At 46.7% G+C, this 25,729-nt stretch overlaps 1 protein-coding gene across 1 annotated transcript in view; it reads left to right on the plus strand.

Moving 5' to 3' along the window:
• IGDCC4 (immunoglobulin superfamily, DCC subclass, member 4) overlaps positions 1-25,729 on the plus strand; it is a 62,934-nt gene that overhangs the window by 31,524 nt on the left and 5,681 nt on the right. The window contains 13 exon segments of the mRNA XM_006886693.1: positions 5,959-6,095; positions 7,407-7,547; positions 14,973-15,128; positions 15,963-16,376; positions 16,844-17,008; positions 17,707-17,844; positions 18,581-18,751; positions 19,708-19,944; positions 20,067-20,168; positions 21,421-21,604; positions 22,292-22,419; positions 25,064-25,234; positions 25,456-25,593. Of these exon segments, the coding sequence (XP_006886755.1) occupies positions 5,959-6,095; positions 7,407-7,547; positions 14,973-15,128; positions 15,963-16,376; positions 16,844-17,008; positions 17,707-17,844; positions 18,581-18,751; positions 19,708-19,944; positions 20,067-20,168; positions 21,421-21,604; positions 22,292-22,419; positions 25,064-25,234; positions 25,456-25,593 (2,282 nt within the window).

The following is a 25,729-nucleotide window of genomic DNA, read 5'->3' on the forward strand; positions in this document are numbered from 1 at the left end:
ACACAGTCCTCCCTGTCCTGGGTTACATGCCCCTCCCTAGCAGTATTTCTGGGCCTTTCTGATCTTCTCATGGTGATGTTCGAGAACACCGCCCACATCCTTCCTCACCTCTGCACGTAATGTGCACATTGACGGGACCCCCCACCCCCGAAACATCCCCCCACCAGGGCCTCCTCACATGTCTGACAGTGAGTGCTGAGACAGGTGGATGGGGGAACATGGAGGTCTGAGTCCAGTTGTAACAGCTCCAGCCTTCTTGTTGTTAGGTGCCATTGAGTTGCTCCTGATTCATAAAACCCTAGAGGTGGAGTAAAACTGCGCCATTGAGCTTCTAAGGCTGTGATCTTTACACAAGCAGATTGCCACATCTTTCCCCCTCCCCCCAAGAACAGCCTGTGGGTTCAAACCACAGACCTTCTTGTTAGCAGCTCAGCGCTTACCCACCACACCACCACCATGGCTCCTTTGTGTGAGACCCTGGGAAAAACCACCCCCTAACCTGTTTTGTCACAAAATAGAGGCTGTGAACTCTTTTGTCTCTTGGCCTTGTGGGTTTTTTATAAATTAAAAAAAAATTCTTTTATATTAGTTTGCTCACAAAGTCCATATACATTGTGTTTCACACTATCCTTTATTCGTGTTGTATTTAATGCAATCATTCCAACACATAATATTTTATAAAATTAATCAACATTGAACTTTGCCCACCATTGCCCTATCTTTCCAGATCCCCACTGGCTCTTTCCCATTTCCTTTACTCCCGCCCTCCACCCACCAAATTGCATGACCCTATGATTTCCACCCTGTCCATTCTCACCTCTGTGCCTACCCCCTCCCCTTGGATCCTCATACGTGTTTTGCTAGTTATCTTTCTATTTCTACAATAATGGTCTTACACAGTATTTGTCCTTATGAGATTGAGTTAGTTCACTCGGCACAATGCTCTCCAGTCCCTCCCAAGTTATGTAATAATTTTTGGAATTGTTGTTCCTGAGTGTTTCATAGTATTCCATCATGTGAACATACCACAATTTCTCAATCCATTCGACTATGGTTGGACATATAGGCTGTTTCCATGTTCTTGTGATTGTTAATAATGCTGCTGTAAACATTGGTGTACAAACCTCCATCTGTGTCTCATTTCTAATTTTCTCGGTGTATATTTCAAGCAGTAGAATAGCTGAGTTATAGGAATTTCTATGTTCAGATTTTTGAGGAAACACCAAACTGCTTTCCAGAATGGTTGTGTCATTTTACAGTCCCACCAACAGTGTATAAGAGTTCCTATCTCTCCACATCCTCTCCAACATTTATTGCATGCTGTCCTGTTAAACTTTGCCACTGCTATTATGGTGGGATGGTATCTGATTGAAGTTTTGATTTGCATCTCTCTTATTGCTAGTGATTTTGAGCATTTCTTCATATGTCTGTTGGCCATAAAATATCTTCCTCTGTGAAGAGTCTTTCCAAGTCTTTTGCCCATTTTGTTATCAGTCTTATTATCAGTTATCAGTTTTTGTGCTGTGGATTTTTCCCTGTGGAATCCCTGTAGGATTCTGTAAACTTTTGTTATGAGACTGTTGTTTGGGATAGTATTACCCAATGTTTTTCCCCAGTCGGTAGGTTTTCTTTTCACCCTTTTGGAAAAGGTTTTTGATGTATAGGGATTTTAATCTTTAAAAGGTTGCATGCATCAGTTTTATCCTTTCCATGTTATGTGTTTCTGGCTGTATTTATCAGTCTTTTAATACCATGGGCTAGGCTTTCTAAGCTTAGTCTTGCTCTGTCTCATATGATCTTTATGGTTTAGGGCTTTACCCCTAGGTCTCTGCTCCACCTGCAGTTGGTTTTGTGTGTGGTGAGAGGTGTGCGTCCTGCTTTAGCTTTCCGTAAGTAATAGTCCAGTTTTTCTAGCACCGTTTGTTGAAGAGTTTGTTGTTTCCCCACTTGATAGGTTTTGTTTCCTTGTTGAATATCAGTTGATCATAGATAGATGGGTTGATTTCCAAGTTCTCGATTCTGTTCCACTGGTCTATGTGTCTTGACCTTGTTTTGAAGTTCAAACTGAGAGTGTGCGGGTAGAAGAGACTTATTTGGTCATATGAAAGATATTATATAGACAGGGAATAGAAAAAATCCAAACTGTACAGAAGGGTATGTGGTAAAAAGCAAATCTTCTCCCCACCCTCGGAGTCCAAAAGCCCAGGTTCTTGGCAGAGACCACTGGTTACCAGGGGCATTTAGTATGTTCACAACCAAGTGTGTATGCATGCCACACACAATTTTCTACACAAAACAATTTATTTTATTATTATTGTGTGTGTGTGTGTGTGTGTGTGTGTGTGTGTGTGTACCGTCAAATCGGATCTGACTGGTACAGGAGGCAATTGCCCCTCCTTCTCCAGCAGAGCATCTGGTGGATTTGAACCGTGCGCCTCTTGGAAACACAAAACAATTTTTAAAAAATCATTTGTTTTTATTGGTCCCATACAAAATTCATATACATTGCACTCACACATTTCTTCATTCACATTTTATTTCATACAATCATTCCTATACATTGTGTTTTATAAAATTAACCACCATTGATCTGTGACTACCACTGCCCCATCTTTTCAGGTCCCCAGTGGATTATTCCCAATTCTTTCACCTCTTTTCCTTGGCCTATCAAACTCTGTTATCCTGTGAATTCCCCCCACCCAGTTTCAGCCATATGGCTCAGTCCCCTTCCCTCCTTGGGCCTTCATACACATCTTACTAGTTATCCTTGTTTGTACAATAATGATCTTATACGGTATTTGTCCTTATGAGATTGAATTATTCACTCAATCTGATTGTTCACTCAGTTTAATACTCTACAATCTCTCTCATTATGTGGTATTTTTAAAAATTAATTTTAATGAAATCTTAGACTTTGGATTTCCATTGTTGCACACTTTCCTCCCTGCCCACCCATCTCCCCTAGTTCTCTCTTTTTGAAAAGTAAATTCTTACATTGTTATACAATCCCTCCTCCCAAGTCTGCTCTACTGTGCAGCTTTCATTCTGGACTCCTGTCATGACAATAATACCTATCATATATCCCTTTTAAACAGTTCTCTCCCTCATCTGTTTCAATACAGTATACATTATTTATCCTTTCTTTTCTTACTTTCCCCCCAACCCCGATGTCAGTCCTGTTTTACAATAGTGGCATTATGTAGTATTTGTCCTTTTGTGACCAAGATGTTTCACTCAGCATAATGTCCTCCAGGGTCACCCATTTTGTATAATATTTCATGAGTTCTTTATTTTTCAATGTAGCATAGTATTCCGTTGTGTGAATATACCACAGCTTCTCTATCCATCTGTTTGTTGATGGGCACTTGGGTTGTTTCCAAATCTTTGCTATTGTGAACAAAGCCGCAATAAACATGTGTGTGCATATATCTGCTTGGGTGGCAGTTCTGGTTTTTCTGGATCCATACCTAGGAGTGGAGTTTCCAGGTGATATGGTGATGCTAAAGGAAGCTCTGGTGGCCTAGGCCATAGAGAGCTGCGCTGCTGGCCCAAAGGATACTTCTATGGAAAAGATGGAAGGAAGGCAATCTCTTCTCATGCAGTTTACAGCCTCAGAAACCCAATGGAGGCCCAGCTCTTGATGGCAATAAGAGAGACAAAGGGATGATAATTCTGTGCTTAACCTTCAGAGGACAGCTAACCTGTTTTCCACAGTGACGGCACCATTTTAATTGTCCTACCAGCGATGGATGAGGGTTCCAATTTCTCTACACACCTAGTTTTAACAGCTGCTGAGCATTCCATTGTGTGAATGTACCCAAACGGATTTAGCCAGTACCTTCCCTGCACGTGGACACTCAGGTTGTTTATAGTCTTTTGTGGCTATGTACATGCAGAAGTGAGGGGTCTTTCACCAGGTTTTTGTACACATGAGTAAAAGTATCTTGTGGTGCTATTTCTAGGTTAAAAGGTACTTTTGTTTTGAGGTGCTTTCTTTTAAAAAAAAGTTGTTATTGCTGTTTGTTTTTCTCTTTAATATTTCTTTTTGTAACCACATATGCTAGGAGAACAAAGTCCTGGAGAGGGTGAATCCAGGCTGCTCCTTGGAGGCAAGGATTCTGAAACTTCATCTGACCTACTTTAAACATGTTGAGAGGTGGGATCAGTCCTTGGAGAGGGACGTCATGCTTGGGAGGTTGGAGAGACAGCACAGAAGAGAAAGACCTTTGATGAGATGCTTTGATTCTGTCAATCCATCAGTGACTCAGTGACTGGGGTAATGGGGGTAGGTGTGTCAGAGACAATAAGGTTGGCTCAGGATAGAGCAGGGTTCAGAGCTGTTGTACAAAGAGTGCCTAAGAGTCACAGGCAACCAGACAGCAAATAACAACAACACACGCAACTGTCACTGGGGTAATGGGGCTAGGAGTGTCAGAGACAATAATATTGGCAAGGGATAGAGCTGGGCTTAGGACTATCGTATGAGTCGCTATGAGTCACAGGCAACTCGAGAGCACATAACAATAACAACAACAACAACCATATATGCAAGAAATCTGGAGGATAACCACCTGGAAGAGATCCATATTTTTTTCCATTCCAAAGAAATGTGACCCAACAGAGTGTGGAAATTATCAAACAATATCATTGATAAGTCCTCCACACTTATCTTGAGGACTTTCCTTCATAGGGTCGCTATGAGTCGCCTATGACTCAATGGCACTTAACAACAATAACATCAACATAGAGAGTGGTCCGATGGCCTAGTGGACAGAAAGCAATGCTACCAAGCCAAAGCTGGGTGATTTTTAATCTGCGGCCCTCAGGCCTGTTTTTCATTGTTTTTGTTCAAACATTCTTGTAGGTTGTATAGCCCTGGTGTGTCCACTTGCTGTACAGTGGTAACTTGTTGCTGTGAAGCTGAACACTGTGACACTGATGTGTCAAATGCATTAATGGTTACCCATGGTGAACAGTGTTTGGTGGAGTGCACCTATTAAAACAAGCTTGAAAGCAGGAATGGCATCCACTTCTGCAATAGCTTGCCTCTAGAAACCCTATGAACCTGGAGAGAGGATGAAAGTCACACAAGTGTTGAGGACTTTCCTTCATAGGGTCACTATGAGTCGCCTATGACTTGACAGCACTTAACAACAACAACAACATTAATAAGCACATCCAAGCAAGATTCTGCTGAACATTATCCAAAACTGACTGGGATAGCACATCAACAGAGAACTGCCAGATGTACAGGCTGAGTTTAGAAGGGGTCGTGGTACTAGGAATATTATAGCTAATGTTAGATGGACCTTGGCTGAGAGCAGAAAGTACCAGAGGAATGTCTATCTGTGTTTCATTGACTGTGCAAAGGCATTTGACTGTGTGGATAATAACAAATGTTGGTTAATTCTAAAAAAAAAAAAATAGGAATCCCAGAATACATGATTGTGCTTATGTGAAACCTATACTTGGACTCAGTGACTGGGGTCATGGGGTTAGGTGTGTCAGAGACAATAAGGTTGGCTCAGGATAGAGCAGAGTTCAGAGCTGTTGTACATAGAGTGCCTAAGAGTCACAGGCAACCAGACAGCACATAACAACAACACACGCAACTTAAACGCATCCTTTATAGGGTGCAAGTTTTGGTCTTTTTTAGATTTTAGCAACCTCAATTGCCTTGGCTGCCAAAAAAGCAGGGAAGGGGGCCTTTTCCTCTCTCCTTTTATCCACAGTTCAGCGTTACTGAACCATCTGACCTTTGCCTCTCTGATCTGATAGGTGAAAAGTGATGTTTTGTAGTTTTACTTTGCAACTCTTTTATTATGAGAGAAGCTTGAAGCAGAAACACTGTAGGTATATCTGACTAGAGCCAGAGAGAGAGACACCACCACCACCACCACCCCTCCCCCCACCCTCAGGACCCCATAACCACACAGCCTCCCTCTTCTCCTTCCCAAGGCTCATCACCCTTCCCAATGGCGTCCTGCAGATCCTGGACGTTCAGGAGAGTGACACGGGCTCCTACCGCTGCCTGGCCACAAACTCGGCTGGCCAGCGCCTCAGCCAGGAGGCTGTTCTCAGCGTGGTACCCAGAGGTAAGTGGGTCCTAGGCCTTTCTGGAATCAATCACTTCAGAGCTGACTCTCAAGCGGTCTAGACCTTGCCTTCAAATAGTTCAAGGGCTATCAATGCCACTGGAGATGAATTAGATGAAGGGTATCCATTCCACTGGACAGAGGAGGCCGTGAAGCCCAGTGGGACAAGTGCGACCCAGCAGGGCAGGAATAGAATGGGGTGGGGCCTGAGTCCCAGGATCCTGGCCAGGGGCTTCTCCCTTGCTGACAGTCTCTGTTCCCTTGGGGTTGGACATTGGCAGCTGGGACAGAAGTGGGGGAGAAGGTATCTGAAAGACGTGCCCCTGCCCTGAAGCCTCAGGTGCTGGGGAATAACCCCCTAGTTTCATACTGCGCAGTGCACCTGGGGTCCCACAGCTCAGTTCCTTTTTCCATTTCACTGAAAAGCTCCTGTTCCATGTGATGCAGTAGAAAAGGCACAGGCTTTGGGGTCAGAAAGACCTGGTTTGAATCCTGGCTTCTCTGCTCACCATCTGTGCAACCCTGGGCTGGTTATCAAATGTCCAGCTCCGGAGTGGTTGTGAGGTTAAGAGTATAAAATATACGGCATCTAGCAGATGTTCAACAGATCTTACCTCAGTCCTCCAGAAGGGCCCCTCATCGCCCTCCCTGCACCTACACTGCGGTCTTTTATTCACAGCCGGTTGGCACTTAGCAGGCTTTCGTGGGGCCTTTCCATGCCTGGAGGACTCTACTGCCACCTGCTGGACAAATACTGTATTCCCATGCTGCCCCGAGGGGCCCTTCTTCAAACTGAGAACTTGGGCGGAGAGTCTGGGCTCCAAGAGCTGCAAGCCGCCAGAAATCTGAGTCCAAGCCCACCTTCCATATTTCCCTCTTGGGAATGGGAGAACTTCTGAGGAAGGGACTTGTCCACAGCCACATAGCACATTAGTGACAGGACTGCAACTATGATCTATACTGAAATTGTGGCTGTTGCCTGCAAGCCCAGGGCGCCAAGCATCACCCTGATGACAGTTAGATCTGGGATGGAAAAATGGGGACAGGTGTGGTCGCCCGGTATTTCTCTTGATACTAAACTGGACTTCAAGCTATTCCAAGAGAAAGGGCTCTGAGTTCCAGTCCTAGCTCTGCTGAGCTATGTGGCTATGTGACTCTGAGTCTCACTTTCCTCGTTTGTTGAATTGTGTCAAATCTTCCATTGCCGCCCTTTGCCCACCTGCCTCAGTAGGTGACAGTGAGCACCAGGTGAGATGTTGCATGTGAAGACACCTCATGATAAGGCTTCCTGCTGGCCTGCCCTCTCTCCAGGGTTCCTGACATCCAACAGGGAGCAGGATGTGGTCATCGTGGCGGCCCCGGAGAACACCACGGTGGTCTCTGGTCACAGCGTGGTGATGGAGTGTGTGGCCTCGGCTGATCCCACCCCTTTTGTGTCCTGGGTCCGACAGGGTGAGTGAAGGGCCAGAAGGCGGGAGGACAAACGAGAGGAGGATGTGGCATCTCAGGTTAGAGAGTTAGAAAGGGAAGTTACAAAGTTATCAAGGAGTTATATAGGAAACTCTGTTGGCCTAGTGGCAAGAAGCTGTGCTGCAATCCCGAAGGAACACAGTTCAAATCCACCAGCTGCTCCACAGGAGCAGGATGGGCAATCTCCTCCTGTGCGATTAACTGCCTCTGAAAACCCGCCAGAGGGTCAGCTATGGGTCAGTTCTAACTCAACGGTACACAACAAAACTAGGGGGACCACACTGGTGAACATGACCTGCTGATTTGCCAAGACCTGTCTTCCCAGGGTTGAGTGTGACTAGAAGATCAGGGGCAACCTGGGGTCAAATTTGATCATCACATCTATGTGGCCTTTTTCCTTCTACAGAGCAGCTGGAGTCTATCACTTATTAATTCATTGCTGACCTTAAACAGAGCAGGAAGGGAGTTCTGTGGCATAGTGGTAACAAGCTGTTCTGCTAATAAAAAACCAGGTGATTTGAATCCACCAGCTGCTCCACAGGAGAAGGATGGGTGATCCCCTCCTGTGTGATTTACGGCCTCGGAAAACCCACTGGAGGATTAGCTATGAGGGGATTCCAACTCTACAGCACACAGTAACATTAGGACAGGCACTGTGCTAGGTGGTCCACCTAACTTATTTCCATTCCTCACAACAGTGCGAGTGGTTCAGAGCTGGGAGCATGTGGCACAGATATCAAACCAAGTGGAACTAGGACTCGGTGCTGCTCTGTTTAACCTCAAAGCTGGCAGTCCCTGTGGCTGACCCCAGCATGCTCTGTCTTTGTGGGTCTGGCACGGTGCTGGGTCCAGTGAACAAAATGCATAGATAAGAGCAGTGCACACCAGACCCCATGAACCCCTAGCATGGGCGAGAAAGATAAGATGTACACTCATGAAGAGAGGTTTGACAGTATCAGGCCGCGAGTGATAAGTGCCAAGTGGGACTGAGTTACTGGAGATGCTATCAGAGTAACGAGAGCGCTGGGCCCGGTGCCACTTTGCAGTCACTGAGCATGTTCACACCAGTTCTCCGCTCAGAGCCCTTGGAGGATTGCAAGGGGTCAGGACGATTGCTCTCAAATAAGGAAACTGAAGTTCAGAGAGACAGGTGACAGAGCCAGAGCCCAAGAGAAGAGCCTATTATGTTTCTGGCACCCTTTCCCTCCAGTCCTGTGAGGAAGGAAGCCAAGGACTACATCTGTTTCCATCTGTCAGTGAGGGGTGACTTGTTTCAAGATAAGATCCCTAGGTGGTGCGAGTGGTTTGTGCTTGAATCTTAACCTAAAGGTTGGTGGTTCAAACCTGCTTAGTGATGATGGGAAAGCAAGCCTGGAGATCTGAAACCATGGAGATTACAGCTGAGATAACTCTGTGGAGCAATGCCACGCTGTTACACACGGGGTTGCCCTGAGTTGGAATTAACTTGATAGCATCACATTTTTTGGATTTTACCCTAGTTAATGGCAAAACCGTGTTCAACCGTAGACAATGAGTAAGGAGGATAGAAGAATAATCAATGCTTTTGAACTTTGGTTTTAGAGAAGAGTACTGAATATCCCATGAATTGCCAGAAGAACAAACAGTTATGTCTTGGAGAAGGTGCAGCCAGAGTGCTCCTTGGAGGCAAAGATATTAAAGCTTTGTCTCACATACTCCAGGCATGTTGCTAGGAGGGCTTATTCATTGGAGAGGGACGTCATGCTTGGGAAGGTGGAGGGTAGGCAAAGGAGAGGAAGACCCTCACCCAGGTGGACTGACAGCCACTGCTGCAGTGGGCTCTCATATGCCAGGAAGTGTGAGGATGGCACAGGATAAGACAGGGTTCAGATCTGTTCATAGAGTCACTATGGGTCATTTTCCACTTGACAGCACCTAACAACAACAATGGCAAAACCAAGTTGGTTTTTTTTTAATTATTTTTTATTTTATTTTTTTTTTGGTGTACCGTCAAATCAGATCTGACTGGTACAGGAGGAGATTGTTCCTCCTTCTCCAGCAAAGCATCTGGTGGAAAAACCAAGTTTTGAACCCAATTCTCTGTACCTTTCTTCTTTGGATCATTCTACCACCCCTTCATGGCCTCGTTTTTATGTCTCTAACACACACGATGGCCTACCTAGTGGCAAGAAACTGCTCTGTGATCCCGAACACATGCAGTCTGAATGGGAAAAGGATGGCCGGTCTCCTCCCAGGCGATTAACTGCCTCTGAAAATCCTCTGAAGGGCCAGCTATAGGTCAGTTCTGACTTTAAAGTACCCAACAACAGCGCCCATTCAAGAAAGGATGTATTCAAAAGAGGATCAGTCTCGCAGGAGGAGATTACCCATCTTTCTCCCCAGTTGCGACTAGTGGATTTGAACTGCCTGAGAGGTGCTGCCTTTTGGGCTGGCAGCAAAACTTTCTATGGACTAACCTACCTATGCTTCCTATGAATATATAGTTTAAAGAAAAATAATAAACTAAACACCTACAACCACATAATAGCTGATGGAACAGATGCCTCCCTGACCTGCATCGTGTCGTGAGACTTGAGATTTGCCTACTTAGTGGGATCTCAGGCGCCAGCGGGGCCTTCATGCTGTCATTGGAGTAACCCTACAGCATCACACAAAAGTCCTAATATCAATCAATGTTTCTCGAATACAGACTGCATATGAATCACCTGGGAACTTGTTAAAACGTCAGGCTCACTCTCTTCACCCCTGGGAAGTTGTGACCTAGGAATCACAATTTGAAGCAACTACTTTAGGTCTTTGCTGCTGAAAGTGGGTCCTTGGGACCTGCCACTAGGGTTCTAGTTAGAAATGCAAAGTCTGCATCTTCACCAGATCCCCAGGGATTCTGGGGTTTGTGTGCACCATAAAGATTTGAGAATTGCTCTCCCAGACAATTCTGACAGTTGAGATCCTGTGAACTCCTTAGGAGAGCTTCTGTAAACAGCCCATTTGGATCAAATCCATGGCCACAGAGTTGATTCTGACGTGTGCTGTTGTTTGGTGCAGTTAAGTCAACTAAGACTCATAGTAACCCTATGAACAACAGATCTGAACCTTGTCCTATCGTGAGCCAGCCTCCTCATCTCTGATCTTCTTGAGCCCATTGTTCAAGTCACTGTGTTAATCCATCTTGTTGAGGCTTTTCCTCTCTTTCTCTGATTCTCCACCTTTACAAGCATCCTTTCCAAGGACTGGCCCCCTCTGACAACAAACCCAAACAAAGTATGTGAGATGAAGTTTCTCCATTCTTGCTTCTAAGAAGCACCCTGGTTGAATTTTCTCAAAGACATTTGTTTTGTTCTTTTGGCAATCTGTGGGGTACTCAATACAGTTCTTCAGCGTCACAACTCAATTCTTTGTAGGTTCTTCTTCTGTCATCCTTAGTCATTGTCTAATTTTTAAATGCATACATAGCAAGTAATTGAAAAGATCATGGCTTGGATCAGGTGGACCTTAATCTTTAAACTGACATCATTGCTCCCTAGCACCTTGGAGAGGTGACAACAGATTTTCCCTGTGTAACATGTCTTTTGATCTCCTGACTGCTGGTGCTATGGGTGTTGTGAGTCCAAGCAGATGAAATTGTTGACAACCTCGATCTTTTTTTCGTCTTATCTTGATGTTGCCTATTTATCCAGTGGTGAGGATTTTTGTTTTCTTGATGTAATCTATGATTAAGGCTGTATTCTTTGATTTTTTGCAGCTTCTGGGCATTATGTTGAAATTATTTGCTCAGCATACAGATTAAACAGGTTGATTCTGTCATGTTGTTGTTGTTATGTGCTGTCGAGTTGCCTGCGACAACAGCCATAAACTCCGCTCTATCCCGTGCCAATCTCACTGTCTCTGACAAACCTACCCCCATTAACCCAATCAGTGAATCAATTGACCTCATAGAGGGCCTTCCCCTCCTGCGCTGTCCCTCCACCCTCCCAAGCATGATGTCCCTCTTCAAGGACTGGTCCCTCCTTGCAACATGTCCAAAGTAGTGACCCCAAATAGACAGTGTAGAACTGCCCCCTAGTGTTTCCAAGGCTGATTGCCACATTTTCTTCTGGTGGAGCTACTGGCTGGAGTTTGAACTGATGACCTTTCAGTTAACATATGAGTGCTTTGCCCATTGCACCACTAAGTCTCCCTAGTGGAGAAAAGGACCATATTTCTGACTCCAGGCACTGTTCCCCTTCCAGGCACTTATTAAGTTAGGAAATGACAACTTTTACATTTTCTTCCTGACTGCAAAAGTCATTCATGTTCATCATAGAAAACTAGGAAAAAAACAGTAGCCAGAAAACAGCCAACTACTCAGAGACAAAAATTGCTAACATATGAACATATTTTCTTCCAGCTTTTTAAAATGCATTTGCACATTTCCCCTTAAAATTGAGAGCATACTGTATTTACAGTTCTAAATCCTATTTTCATCCAACAGTATATCATAAATATTTCTCCAATCTTTGAAGCATCTTCAGAGATTGTTTAAGGATAGTTATAGTGTCTCATCATTTGGTTTTGGCTTTTTAAGTCCTCCCTAGTTGTCATGTAGGGAGCTCTGGTGGCCCAGTGGTAAGGAACTTCACTGCCAATCCAAAGGCGTGCAGTTCAAATCCATGTAGCTGCTCTACAGTAGAAACATGGGCAGTCACTTCTCGTGTGATTTACTCCCTCTGAAAACCCACTGGAGGGCCAGCTATAGGTCAGTTCTGACTTGACAGTACACAACAACAACAATAAAGTTGTTATGTTGGCAAGAGGGATCAGATTTTGCAAAAAGACTTCTGGAAAAGGTGGAAGGTTAGAAAAAGAGGAAATCCTCAAAGAAATGGACTCACACAGGCTGACTGGGCACAAGCATATTAGAGATTGATGGGGCAGGATGGGACAAGTTTCAGACCTGTTGTTTATTGAGTCATTATGAGTCATAGTCTACTCAAAGGTACCTAAAAACAACCACAACAGTTGTCCACAAATCCAGTGCAGTTTCTTCTTTGTGATTCTCATCATTGCGCGGGACAGATTCTCATAAGTGGAATCACTGGGTTCAATTTCAAGGTCAAGGAGAACTCCTTAACCACTTACCCCTTCAATAGCACTACAAATTACTGCTTTGGGGATTTTTTTTAGTTTTTTTTTTATTATTCTTTTAAAGAAAATTCATTCATTGCACATTTTCCTCCCTCCTCCTCCCTTCCCCCACCCCAGTCCACCTTGCAATGCATCTTTTGTTCCAAATTATTGTCGTACATATAATGCCTAATCATATATTCCTTTCAGTTTCTCCCCTCATCTGTTCCAATGCAGTGTTCATTATCTATCCACTCTTTCCTTATTCTCCCCCCAACACCTCATCTCAGTCCTGTTTTACAACAGCAGTGTTAGGCAGAATTTGTCCTTTGGTGATTGAGATATTACACTCAGCATAATGTCCACCAGGCTCACCTATGTGTAATGTTTTATGAGTTCATAATTTTTCAATGTTGTATAATATTCCATTGTGTAAATGTACCAGTTTCTTTACCCATTCGTTTGTTGATGGATACTTGGGTTACTTCCATTTCTTTGCTATTGTGAATAATGCAGCAATAAACGTGGGTGAAAAGACTGGGTTTTTTAAAACTTTCCTGATCTGATAGATTAAAAATGGCACCTGTACTTTCATTTCTTTGAGGTTGGCACTATTTTTTTGTTTTTTGGGTTTTTTTAATTAATTTTAATGAAACTTTACTGAGACTTTGGATTTCCATTCATTCATTGTTGCACTTTTCTCCCTGCCCAACCTCCCCTCAAGTTTGCTTCTCTTTGAAAAGTAAAAAATTCTTTCATTGTTATACAATCCCTCCCTCCAAGTCCACTCCACTATGCAGCTTTCATTTTGAAAAGTGAAAGAAAAATTCTTTAATTGTTGCACTCCCTCCCCTCAAGTCCACTCCACTGTGCAGCCTTCGTTCTAGACTTCTGTCATGACAATAATACCTAATCATATACCCTTTTCCGGGATGGGTGTGTCAGAGGCAGTGTGGTTGGCGCAGGATAGAGCAGGGTTTAGGGCTGTTGTGCATAGGGTCGCTATGAGTCGGAAACGACTCGACGGCACATAACAACAACAACATATCCTTTTAAAACAGTTCTCTCCCTAATCTGTTTCAATGCAGTATGTGTAATTTATCCTACCTTTCTTAGTCTCCCCCAAACCTCAATGTCTGTTCCGTTTTACAACAGTGGCACTATGCAGTATTTGTCCTTTTGTGACTGAAATATTTCACTCAGCATAATGTCCTCCAAGGTCACCCATTTTGAATAGTATTTCATGAGTTTCTTGTTTTGCAATGTAGCATAGTAGTCCATTGTGTGAATATACCACAGCTTCTCTATTCATTTGTTGATGGGCACTTAGGTTGTTTCCAACTCTTTGCTATTGTGAACAAAGCCACAATAAACATGGTTGTGCATATATCTGCTTGGGTGGCGGTTATGGTTTCTTTGGGGTATATTCCCAGTAGTAGAATTGCTGGGTCAAATGATATTTCTGTTTGCAACTTTTTGAGAAAACGCCTGGGTCAAATGGTATTTCTATTTGCAACTTTTTGATAAAGCTCCATGCTGCTTTCCATGGTGGTCGCACCATTTTACACTCCCACCAACAGTAGGTAAGGTTCCAGTTTCTCCACAACCTCGCCAGCATTTGTTGTTTGCTGTTCAGTTAAATTTTGCTATTCTTAATTGGGGTGAGATGATATCTCATAGTTGTTTTGAGAAGTTGGCCCTGTTTTGTGTTTCTTATACATTTGTATTTCTTCCCTGGATTTTCCATTCATGTCCTGATGGCAAGAGTTTTGTTTTTTGGTTTGTTTGGGTTTTTTTTAAATATTAAAATTAAAGTCTCTAAGTCCCTGCATATACTGAAATCTTGGTTCCTGCTCAGATCTCACCAGTCATCCTTTCATCTAGTCCTGCTGGCCTGAGAACTTTCTGGGAGAAGGGATTCAATTGTAATGCGGACAGTGGTAACTGACTCTGTGCTGAGCACCTAGTGTATTTCCTTTCACTGTCACAGTAGCCCTTCTGGTTAGGGACTACCTCCCGTTCTATGGAGATACCAGTGAGAAGCCCTAGGCTAGCCAGTGGAGAAACCTATTCCATTCCTAAGCCGTGGGTTTACATTCATTCCCTAGGGGAGATGGATTGATTCAGTGACTGGGGTAATGGGGGTTCGGAGACAGTAAGATTGGCACAGGATAAAGCAGGGTATAAGCGACTCAAAGGTACACAACAACAACAAGGGTCCTGGAGAGGTCCTGAGTTTTGGAGAATCAATGGAAGGGCAGTCCCTAGCACCCTCTTCCTGTGTTTCCCCTTCTCCTCCCCCAGATGGGAAGCCCATCTCCACAGACGTTATTGTCCTGGGCCGCACCAACCTTCTAATCGCCAGCGCACAGCCCCAGCACTCCGGCGTCTATGTCTGCCGCGCCAACAAGCCGCGCACCCGGGATTTTGCCACCGCGGCCGCCGAGCTCCGCGTGCTGGGTAAGGCCAACGGGCAGGTGGGGGCCCTGAGGCTGGAAGGTGTGAAGGGGATGGGGTGGGGGAGGACTAACTATGGCTGAGGTGTGGATGGGAGGAGGGTCATGTTGGAGGGACTGAGATTTGATCCTAGGAAATGGAATGGGGGTACGCTTAGGGAGGATGGGCTTCTGGGGGAATCTGTAAAGAAAGCGTGGAAGGGGGCGGAGATAGGTGGGTAATTGAGGGGGGAAGTGGTGGGAAGAGATTGGAGGATGAGGGAGAGAAGAGTTTAGTCAAGCCAGAGAGGCTGGGAAGGAAATAGCTTTGGTGTCTGGGAAGAATTATCTGGATTGCGCTGAGATTTTAGGGGAAGAGGCGGGTGGGATTTGGGTAGTTGAGGGATGGGCGGGACTGAGGTGACTGTTGGAGACCGGAATCTGGATGATAACCAAGAATATGAAGACTGGTTCTGGGCTGGGCTGTCTGGAGGAGGGGATCGATCTGAGAGGTGTGGGAGTCATTGGAGAGGAGGAGGAAAGAGGTGAGTAAAAGGAAGTGGCGTTAGCTCCCAGCCAGAAGGAGCTGCGCTAGTATTTGAGACTGTCTGAGGAGGTTTGGAGAGTATTTAGGGAGGGGAAGAGCTTAGCCAGTGTGAGGATGGGGTAAGTAGGGAGAATAGAGCAGATCTGTGCTGAACTGGAGCACTTCGGAAAATGTGAATCAAGGAGAGAGGTCAGAGGGATTGGAGGAGAGAGTGAAAGTCAGGTCGTGTGAACCACGGGAACTGGGGTACAGGAGGTGGACAGAGCTCCTGGGGGCTGGAGCGCTGGGTCACGTCTTCCCTCCTGTCCACAGCGGCACCGTCCATCTCCCAGGCCCCCGAAGCACTGTCGCGGACGCGGGCGAGCACAGCGCGCTTCGTGTGCCGCGCTTCGGGGGAGCCGAGGCCCACCCTGCGCTGGCTGCACAACGGGGCGCCCCTGCGACCCAACGGGCGCGTCAAGGTGCAGGGAGGTGGTGGCAGCCTGGTTATCACGCAGATCGGCCTGCAGGATGCCGGCTACTACCAGTGCGTGGCTGAGAACAGCGCGGGCACGGCGTGCGCCGCTGCGCCCCTGGCGGTGGTGGTACGCGAGGGGCTGCCCAGCGCGCCCACGCGGGTCACAGCCACCCCGCTGAGCAGCTCTGCAGTGCTGGTGGCCTGGGAGCGCCCCGAGCTGCACAGTGAGCAGATCATCGGCTTCTCCCTCCACTACCAGAAGGCACGGGGTACGTTGCCAGGGAAAATGGGAGTCAGGCTTGTCTGGTGGATACCTTGGGGATGGACTGGGATGGACTGAGAGCCCAGGGGAGACACAGGTGGATACACAGATGAGTCACAGGTTCTTCGACCTGGTGCTGGGGATCATTGTGGGCCACATTTTAACCTAAGCCCAGGGTGTTTATGAGAGAGGAGAGAATGGATGCTTCTTTTCCTAAGCAAAAATGCCTTGGGTCTGTAAAAGCCACCTTCTACACTTGCTCTCTAACTTCAGTAGGAGAACTTTGATTAGAAGTCAAAAAGAACTTTGTAAACAACAGAAGAATTCCTACAATGAGACTAGAAGCCAGAGGATTATCTGGGATCATCTACTCCAGAGATCAGGCCAATCTGAGAGATACCTAGAAGCTTCCAGCTGGCTGGTGCCCAGGATAACCCTCTGACATCCTCCTTGTCCCATCTGTTGCTAATACAGGCATAGACAATGTGGAGTACCAGTTTGCAGTGAACAATGACACCACAGAGCTACAAGTTCGAGACTTGGAGCCCAACACTGATTATGAGTTCTACGTGGTGGCCTACTCCCAGCTGGGGGCCAGCCGCACCTCAGCCCCGGCACTGGTCCACACGCTGGATGACGGTAGCTAGCAGCTGTGGGGTATGGGGCAGAAAATCCCCTGGGGGGCACTTCTGGTTTCTCTTTACTGGTGTAGCCCAATGTCCTTTTTACCTGTTACACGTCACAGTTTGTGCCCTTAAGAAAGTAAGCAGAGGCGAACTCTTATGGCCTAGTGGCAAGAAGCTGCACTGCAGTGCCAGACACACACCGTTCAAATCCACCAGATGCTCTGCTGGAAAAGGAGGGACAATCTCCTCCTATACCGGTCACATCTGATTTGACAGTACACACACATAAAATGAAATAAAATAAATTTTTCTTTCTAGTGGAGGTAAAGGCCCCCAAAATGAGAGTGACTGGCCTCCAGTCACTAGCACAGCTAGCATTTGACAACCTTCTTGTTTTCCCTAATTAATATAGTCCTTCACCCCAACACCCATGTACTCAAACTAATCAGGGTAGGGACCAGTGATACTAACACTCCAAACCTTGCTTTAGCTTCATGTTGGGAGGGATGTCCTCTTCTCAACCACATCATGACAGAACTTTTAGGATCTCTGGGGTCCAGTCTTCCATCTTCCAGTTTGGGCCTCAGAGAGGCTCCCTCAGGTCCTAGCCGTTGCCCTGCTTCTGACTTGCTGTGTGACTCGATCAGATGTCTGCCCACTCTCCAGCCTCTTTCTCCACATTGAGACTCACATTGATGTCCTCTGTCTTAGTCCCCAGTGCGGCACCCCAGCTCTCCCTGTCCAGCCCCAACCTGTCGGACATCAGGGTGGCATGGCTGCCCTTGCCTCCCAGTTTGAGCAACGGGCATGTGGTGAAGTACAAGATAGAATACGGTCTGGGGAAGGAAGGTGAGTGGAGATGTGGTCAGAAGAAATTGAGCAGAGGGGTGGAAAGGTGCGCCTGGGAATGATGGGTGCTCTGGGAGTGGGGATTGCAGGAATGACTAGAGACGTCCTGCCTCCTCTGCAGTTGCACTTTCTGTTGAAGCCCTGCCTGAGTTTCTTTATGTGAAATGAGACAAGTAGTTTAGTTGATCCACAGGATCCTTTCTAGCTCAAGAAGTAGAAGTGGGTGGGATGTTGTGCTTGTGAGATTGAAGAAAATGAGGCATTGGAGAGGAAATGTCAGAGCAGATGTGAGCCTTCTGAGTCTGTGTAGGATCTATGTCTATGTAGGTAATCTGTGTACAATGTCTGAAAGGTATAGAGAGTTAGGAAAAGAAAGGTGACCAGGGGCCTGGGGTGAGAGTAGGGGGCTCAGGGTGGTAGTTAGAGCTTTAGGAGATAGGTGGCATTTGGTAGCCTTCAAAGCCAATCCCTGTGCCTTCATCCTGGTATGTAAGGAGGGAGAGAGTCCTTGACAATTCAGAGTGGTTGAGCCACCTGTATCACCCAGGGTTAGAGACCTGGGAGTCTAGACTTGGGAGCTGTGGTGTCCATCCAGGCACTGAGTGCTCCGTGCTGAGGGGGCCTCTGACTGCAGTGGGCATGGAGGATCCTGGATGTGGGAGGGTGAGGGAGGAGGGGAGTCTAGGAGCTGTGATGCTCAACTGCCATCCAGCAGCCCCCTTTCCTATCCCAGCAGATCAGATTTTCTCCATTGAGGTGCCAGGGAATGAGACTCAGCTTACACTGAACTCGCTTCAGCCCAACAAGGTGTATCGAGTACGGATCTCAGCTGGCACCGGCGCAGGCTATGGGGCTCCTTCCCAGTGGACGCAGCACAGGATGCCCAGTATGCACAACCAGAGCCACGGTATGGGACTGGGGGACAAGAAGAACAGTGTGGGCGAGTATGGATGTCCCAGTGTCCCACCCACCCCTCCAGAGACCTCCCATAGGTCCCTACTTTGCCAGGTGAAGGAGGCAGGGGTGGGGGCCAAAGAGGCTAGTGGCTTGCTTATGTCCCTTCTGTCTGTTGTGTGACCTTTGGCAGACAACTCACAACAAAGTCTTCATCTACTTCAAAGGATAGAGTAAAAATTAATAATGCAAAGTTAACCAAAAGTATCCCAATATTAACCTAATAGGCACTCATTAAAAAGTAGCTGCTGCCATTATTATGATTGCTGGTTTTGTTGAGAGACCATAATAATAAAGGGATTAAATGCAAACTGAAGCTGAATACAAAACCTAGTACCTGTGCTTGCTACCCAAAGCCTTGAGCAAGTTACTTAACTTCCTTAACTTTTCTAAGCCTCAGGTTTCTGCAAATGGGCATTGTAGTCTTTTAGCTCTTTTATAGAGCTGTGAGAATGAAGTTGAAAGACAAGGAAAGTACATAGAAGCAGTGTCTGGCATTGGTTAGCTCTTTGTTTTGGCTCCTTCCAGCCTCACCACGCCAGAGACTCCTTGCCTACCAGTACTCATACATTTATTCATTCCATTTCTATGGAGCCCTCCTCTGTACCAGGTACTATCCACTTGCCCCAGGTGCTCTCTGTCATTGCCCAGCAGACCTCCCAGCATCCCCAGCGCTTTGAGCTTAAACAGCCCTATGTGTCGTGACTTCAGTGTGACCTGCTGGCCACTGGCACATGGGGCGCAGAAATGACTGAATGGTGAGGGAATTGGGAGAACCCTGGGCAATGCTTCCACTGAATGAATGTCTTCCTGCTTTTTTGCTTCCTCCCCTCTCTCCATCCCCGACCCCCTGCCTTGCCCTCCCATCATCTCTATCCTTTTTTCCCAACCCCTCTGCCATGTCCGAAGTCCCCTTTGCCCCTGCAGAGCTGAAAGTACGGGCAAGGATGGAGTCCTTGATTGTGTCCTGGCAGCCGCCCCCTCACCCTGCCCAGATCTCTGGCTACAAACTCTACTGGCGGGAGGTGGGGCCTGAGGAGGAGGCCAATGGTGAGAGCCCCCCAGGGGGCCGTGGAGACCAGGCTTGGGATGTGGGGCCTGTCAGGCTCAAGAAGAAAGTGAAGCAGTACGAGCTGACCCAGCTAGGTGAGGAGGGCTGAGGAGGGGGGAAGAGATGAGGTAGTGACGTTTTGAAGGTCACTCTGGGGGGTGGGAGTGGCCCCCAGAGGTCCCCCTAGTTGGTGAGTGACCTCTGTGGCCTTCCCCAGTTCCCGGCCGACTGTATGAGGTGAAACTCGTGGCATTCAACAAACACGAAGACGGCTACGCAGCCGTATGGAAGGGCAAGACTGAGAAGGCTCCCACCCCAGGTGAGGACCGAAAGGGGACAAGGGGCCGAAAGGCTCAGGAGAGAGGTCATGTCTGCTTTCTTCCCTTCCATCTGAGGCTGCTCCGTAGCCTCTGCCTGGCCGTCAAGTCAGTTCTCCTAGGCCCCTGTGGTCTTCTTACTCCTCCAGACAGCCCCTGTCAGACCTTGTGACCCTCCAGGCTGTACAATATCCTTTAGGCTGGCTACCGTACAGTCCACACGCACTGTCCAGGAGCTGGGGCTAATTCAGAAGGTCTGGACAGAAAGAAGCCTCATGGTTGAGCAGTGACTCCTGACTCCAAGCGTGACCTTAAAACAGTTGTTTTAATCACATTCATTCACCTTTATCACCGAATCTACCCAATTATCACTCAACTCTGAATGATTAGCAGGGAGTGTATCCTTTATGTGACCTGCTGGGCACAGAGCCTCAGAGGTAAAGGGACTCATCCAGGGTCCTAGGGAGCCGAGACTAGAACCAGGCCGGCTGGCTCCCAGGTGTTTCCACAGCAGAGCAAGGCTCATGGTTGCTTTCCTGACATTCCCTTACTCCTGACTCCCAAGACTGACTTTCAACCATGTGGCTTAATAGAAGGAACATTTAACCAGGAGCCAAGACACCTGGGTTCTAATTCCAGTTTGTTCATTCATTCAGCAAATATTTACTGAGTGTCTCCTACGGGCCAGCTCTGTTCTGAGAATTTAGTGGTGAACAACACAAATAAGGTACCCGCTGTCAGGGAGTTTATTTTATGTGTATGTAATAAATACTTATCACATAGCTTTTCTGTATGCCAGACACTTTTGTATTTACTTTACAAATACTAATTTACTCCTCATAACAACCTTATGAGGTAGGTACTGTTACCAGCTCCACTTTACAGAGTAGGAATGGGGGCACAGAGAGATTAAGTAACTTGTTCAAGGTCGCACAGCTAGTAGGTGGCAGAGCTGGAATTTGAACCAAGGTAGTCTGGCTCCAGAGTCTGTGCTCATAGCTGCCATGATTTGTTAATTCTTTTTATCACATTTTAACATATTAGTGTTCCACGGTCAGCTATAGGTATGACTTTAGGGGGAAAGAGCATATAAATTCTTGGGAACTTCAGTTTCCTCATCTGTGAAATGGGAATGATACCACCCACTCACAAGATCAAAAGTAAGGGAAAGAGCTTTAGGAGCTGTTAACCACTGTACGTGCGGAAAGGTTAATGTCTTCCCTCTGTCCCCACACCCTGATGTTTACCTTCCAGACATGCCCATCCAGAGAGGGCCACCCTTGCCACCTGCCCATGTCCATGCGGAATCAAACAGCTCCACATCCATTTGGCTTCGGTGGAAAAAGCCAGACTTCACCACTGTCAAGATTGTCAACTATACAGTGCGCTTCAGCCCTTGGGGACTCAGGAATGCCTCCCTGGTCACCTATTATACCAGGTGGGAGAGGAACAGACAGAGGTAGAGGACAGGGCAGATGGTGATGGGAAGGAAGCACTTCACTGTCCACCTGTTACACTGGGGGCCCATCGAGCGTCTGCATGGCATCCGCTTCCTAGCTGTCAGGCCTGATGGTAGCAGATGAAAAGGAGAGTCCATCCATTTAGTCTGTCTATCCTGTCCCCTCAAAATAGAGCCTTACCCCTAGCCTTGGAGAATGAGATGCAAGGTGGACCCACCTCTCCAATTTCAGGGGGTTCCCAGTGATGGGAATGAGATAGCCCACTTCTCCCTGGGAGAACCTCCATTCAGATGAGAAGACAGAGCTCCAGCCCTGAAGGAGCTGCTGTTTTAGCAAAGGGAACAGATTTCACAAAAAGCAATAGAAAGATACCATTGCAGCCAAAGACTAAGCAAGAGGAAGATGCATCAGAGATGGTTTCTGGGGGGAGAAAGAACTCAGATTGTTCCAGAAAAGTTTTCTGCAGGAGAGACCTGACTTTGTGGTTAAGACATGGGGCAGTGATTCTGTGAGGGCAAACATAATCCAGACCTCGCTGCAGGTTCCCCAAGTGGTTGTGAGTGAGTGGTTCCCATGCCAAGGAGTAACTCCACTTTCCAGGATCAGGGCATGGATGTGGACGAGACGGAGTGGAAAGCACTAGTCACCATTTCTTGCTTCCACAGCTCTGGTGAAGACATTCTCATTGGCGGACTGAAGCCATTCACCAAATATGAGTTTGCAGTACAGTCCCATGGTGTGGACATGGATGGGCCTTTTGGCTCTGTGGTGGAGCGCTCCACCCTGCCTGACCGTGAGTGGACCCTGGCGCCCTGGCCACCAACCTAGCTTGTGCCCAACTTCTTGTCCCCTCAGCACCCTTCTTTTCTGAAACATCCCTCAAATCTCTAAGTATGGGTCATTTGCTTTGCATTTATATAGGGTAGTCCTTGCACTAGGGAACTCTGGTGGCCTAGTGGTAAGGAATTACACTGCCAACCCAAAGATAGGCGGTTCGAATACACCAGTAGTTCTAAAGGAAGAAGATGGGCACTCTCGTCCTATGCCATTTACAGCATCTGAAAACCTCCTGGAAGCTCAGCTGTGACTCAATGACATGTAACAGCAACAACAAACACTTCTAGCTCTGGTCCTAGACATTTATGTGTAAATGTAATGACATGGAATTTAGGTGAGTGGCTTTTAAGAGACTATGACAAGAGACCACTGACAAGTCAGAGAGGTAGGAGTGTTGGATTCTCCTTCAGGTCCAGATCCCTTCCTCAGCCAGGACCTCTGGGACCTTATCTCTGAAAGGGGAAGATGGGACTATTCACGCTGCAATTCTGCCTCTTGGATTCATAGGACCATCTAGAAAGAGCATTTCAGGGCAGTTGGAGCTTTCTTCTCACAGCAGAAGCTCTGTGGTTCTGTTGGACCCAAGACAGTTTACCTTCCCAGGTGACAGATGACCTTTGTCCTCGGTCCCTGGGCCTGACATAGGGAAAAAAGGTATCCTGTGCAAGGTGTGTACTTTTAGAAGACACTCAACTCTTATGAATTTGCTTTTAAAAATATATACTTCTTTCTCACTTATATCTTGTTATCTGACTTATCACATTTACAATAGGGAAAAATCTACTACTACCCAACAATTATCTATTAGAAACATCTGGTAGTAACTAACGCTGAGGTTGAGGCCAGAATAATACTAACTGGTAGGCAGGGTTATGTGCCAGCTGGACTGGGCCCTTATTCTAGTGTGTTAGTCAGTATGTGATGCTGTGATCTGGCAGTTATATAATGACATGATTTGGTTGTTATGTAATATAATCATCCTCTATTTTATGAGCTAATGCAGCCATCCTCCACCTTCATATGATGCTGATTTTCACCTAACAACCAAATCACGTCAGTAAGTGAGGAGTGGGTATGTTAATAAATTATTTCTCATCAATCTATAACCTCAGTTATTTGGGGTTAAAGATGCAAAGACAGGGACTTTAGGGACATCTGATGTTTCCTCACAGGGGAGTTTATGTTACTGGATCCCAGCTCAGCTGTTTGTGTTGTAGAAAGGGACTTTTGCAGAAGAGGAGGCTGGAGCATGAGATGTGAAGGTTCTCAAAGGATCAGAGAGCATGATGTTGTGACTCTGTTGGTCTTAGAACCTGGGCCCCTCACACCTTTGAAGTTCAGTATTTCCTCCCTATTCATTAATCATTTTGTGTTCTCACCTTTCTCCTCCCAATCCATCTCCCCTACCCACCTCCCAGGATTAACTTTCTCTTAAAATACAGACCCTTCTTAGGGAGTTCTCGTGGCCTAAGAGCAAGAAGCTGCACTGCAATCCCAGAGGTACGCAGTTAGAATCCACCAGATGCTCAGCTGGAGAAGGAGGTGCAATCTCCTCTTGTACCAGTCAGATCCAGTTTGACAGTACACACACACACACAAAGAATAAAATAAAAATAATAAAATAAAATAAATAAAATAAAATAAAATCAGACCCTTCTTTAGTGGTACCTCTTAAATGAGTACTTTCCATGACTCTGAGGAAGCCTGTGCCTGAGATCAGAGTAGACAAGAGCAACATGGGACATCTTCATGTATGACCAATTTTACTTGAAGATTTGCTGAACATAAATTTAGTATTAAACTTTAAAGACTGCCTGATTCAATCCACAGTCTTTCCAATCACCTGTTACACATCTGAGAGCTGGATAGTAACTAAGGATGACAGGAGAAGAATCGATGCATTTGAGTTGTGGTGTTGGAGAAGAGTGCTGAATGCCTCATGGACAGACAAAAGAACAAACCAAACAGCTATGTCTTGGAGAGGGTGCAACCAGACGGTTCTCCTTGGAGGCAAACGTGGTGAAGCTTCATCTCACACGTTTTGGACCTGTTGTTAGGAGAGGCTATTTCTTGGAAAGGGACGTCATGCTTGGAAAGGTGGAGAGTCAGCAAAGGAGAGGAAGACTCTCAATGAGATGGACTGACACAATGTGGCAATGGACTCAATGTGTTGGGGACAATAGAATGGTACATGATAAGACTGAGTTCAGATCTGTTGTTCACAAGGTGGATGTGGTTGTATGTGACTCAAAGGCACTTAACAACAACAACATGGAATAATGACAGATACACTGTGAACGTTAAAATGTACTTTTATCCCAATTTCTGAGACCTATCTCCCGGTCCCAAGAACACTGGAGCCATCTCCTTGAACCTTAGAATATTTTTATGTGGAAGTTTGAAGAGCTGTGCGCTTCAAGGATTGGGTTGACCAGAGTGCCAGATTGTTTCTTAGACAGAAAGGATAGTGAAGTCCTTTTTCCTGCTCTTTTCCAGAGATTCTACATCTTATTTTGCATATGGCTTGAGGGTTTGTAGCTTGAAGAAGAGCTGTGTTCTCATGTGACCTTGCCTTTCTCATCTCCACCCCTGCACCTCAGGGCCCTCAACACCCCCATCAGACCTGCGCCTGAGCCCCCTGACACCGTCCACTGTGCGGCTGCACTGGTGCCCCCCCACAGAGCCCAACGGTGAGATCGTGGAGTACCTGATCCTGTACAGCAACAACCACACCCAGCCTGAGCACCAGTGGACCCTGATCACCACGGAAGGTGAGGACTCACCCAACCCCTCTGCACCCCAGACTGGATTAGCAGGGAGCACTTTCTCTGGGGTTCTGCAAAGAGCCCAGTAGGGAGATTCTACTCCCTGAGTGAGGCGAGGGTGGGCTGGGAAGACAGGAGCCTTTCTTAGTCCTGTGCCCTGTCCATCCCTGCATCCAACTTCTGCTCTGGTTGGCCAACCCTTCTCTCTGTGCTGCCCTTACTCTTAGGAAACATCTTCAGTGCTGAGGTGCACGGCCTGGAAAGCGACACTAGGTACTTCTTCAAGATGGGAGCGCGCACAGAGGTGGGGCCCGGGCCCTTCTCTGGTCTGCAGGATGTCATCACTCTGCAGGAGAAGATCTCAGGTACAAAGGCAACGGGGTGGGGTGGGGTGGGGGGGCGTGTGTGTGTGCATCCTGAGTCCCTTGAGGCCCCTGGAGTTGATTTGGATGCTTCCAACCCCTGAAGTCTCTTCCACACCCTTGCCAGGAACAACTGTAT

Source organism: Elephantulus edwardii, unplaced genomic scaffold (genome assembly GCF_000299155.1).
Source record: "Elephantulus edwardii isolate Elephantulus edwardi_28Jun2011 unplaced genomic scaffold, EleEdw1.0 scaffold00050, whole genome shotgun sequence".
Taxonomy (NCBI): domain Eukaryota; kingdom Metazoa; phylum Chordata; class Mammalia; order Macroscelidea; family Macroscelididae; genus Elephantulus; species Elephantulus edwardii.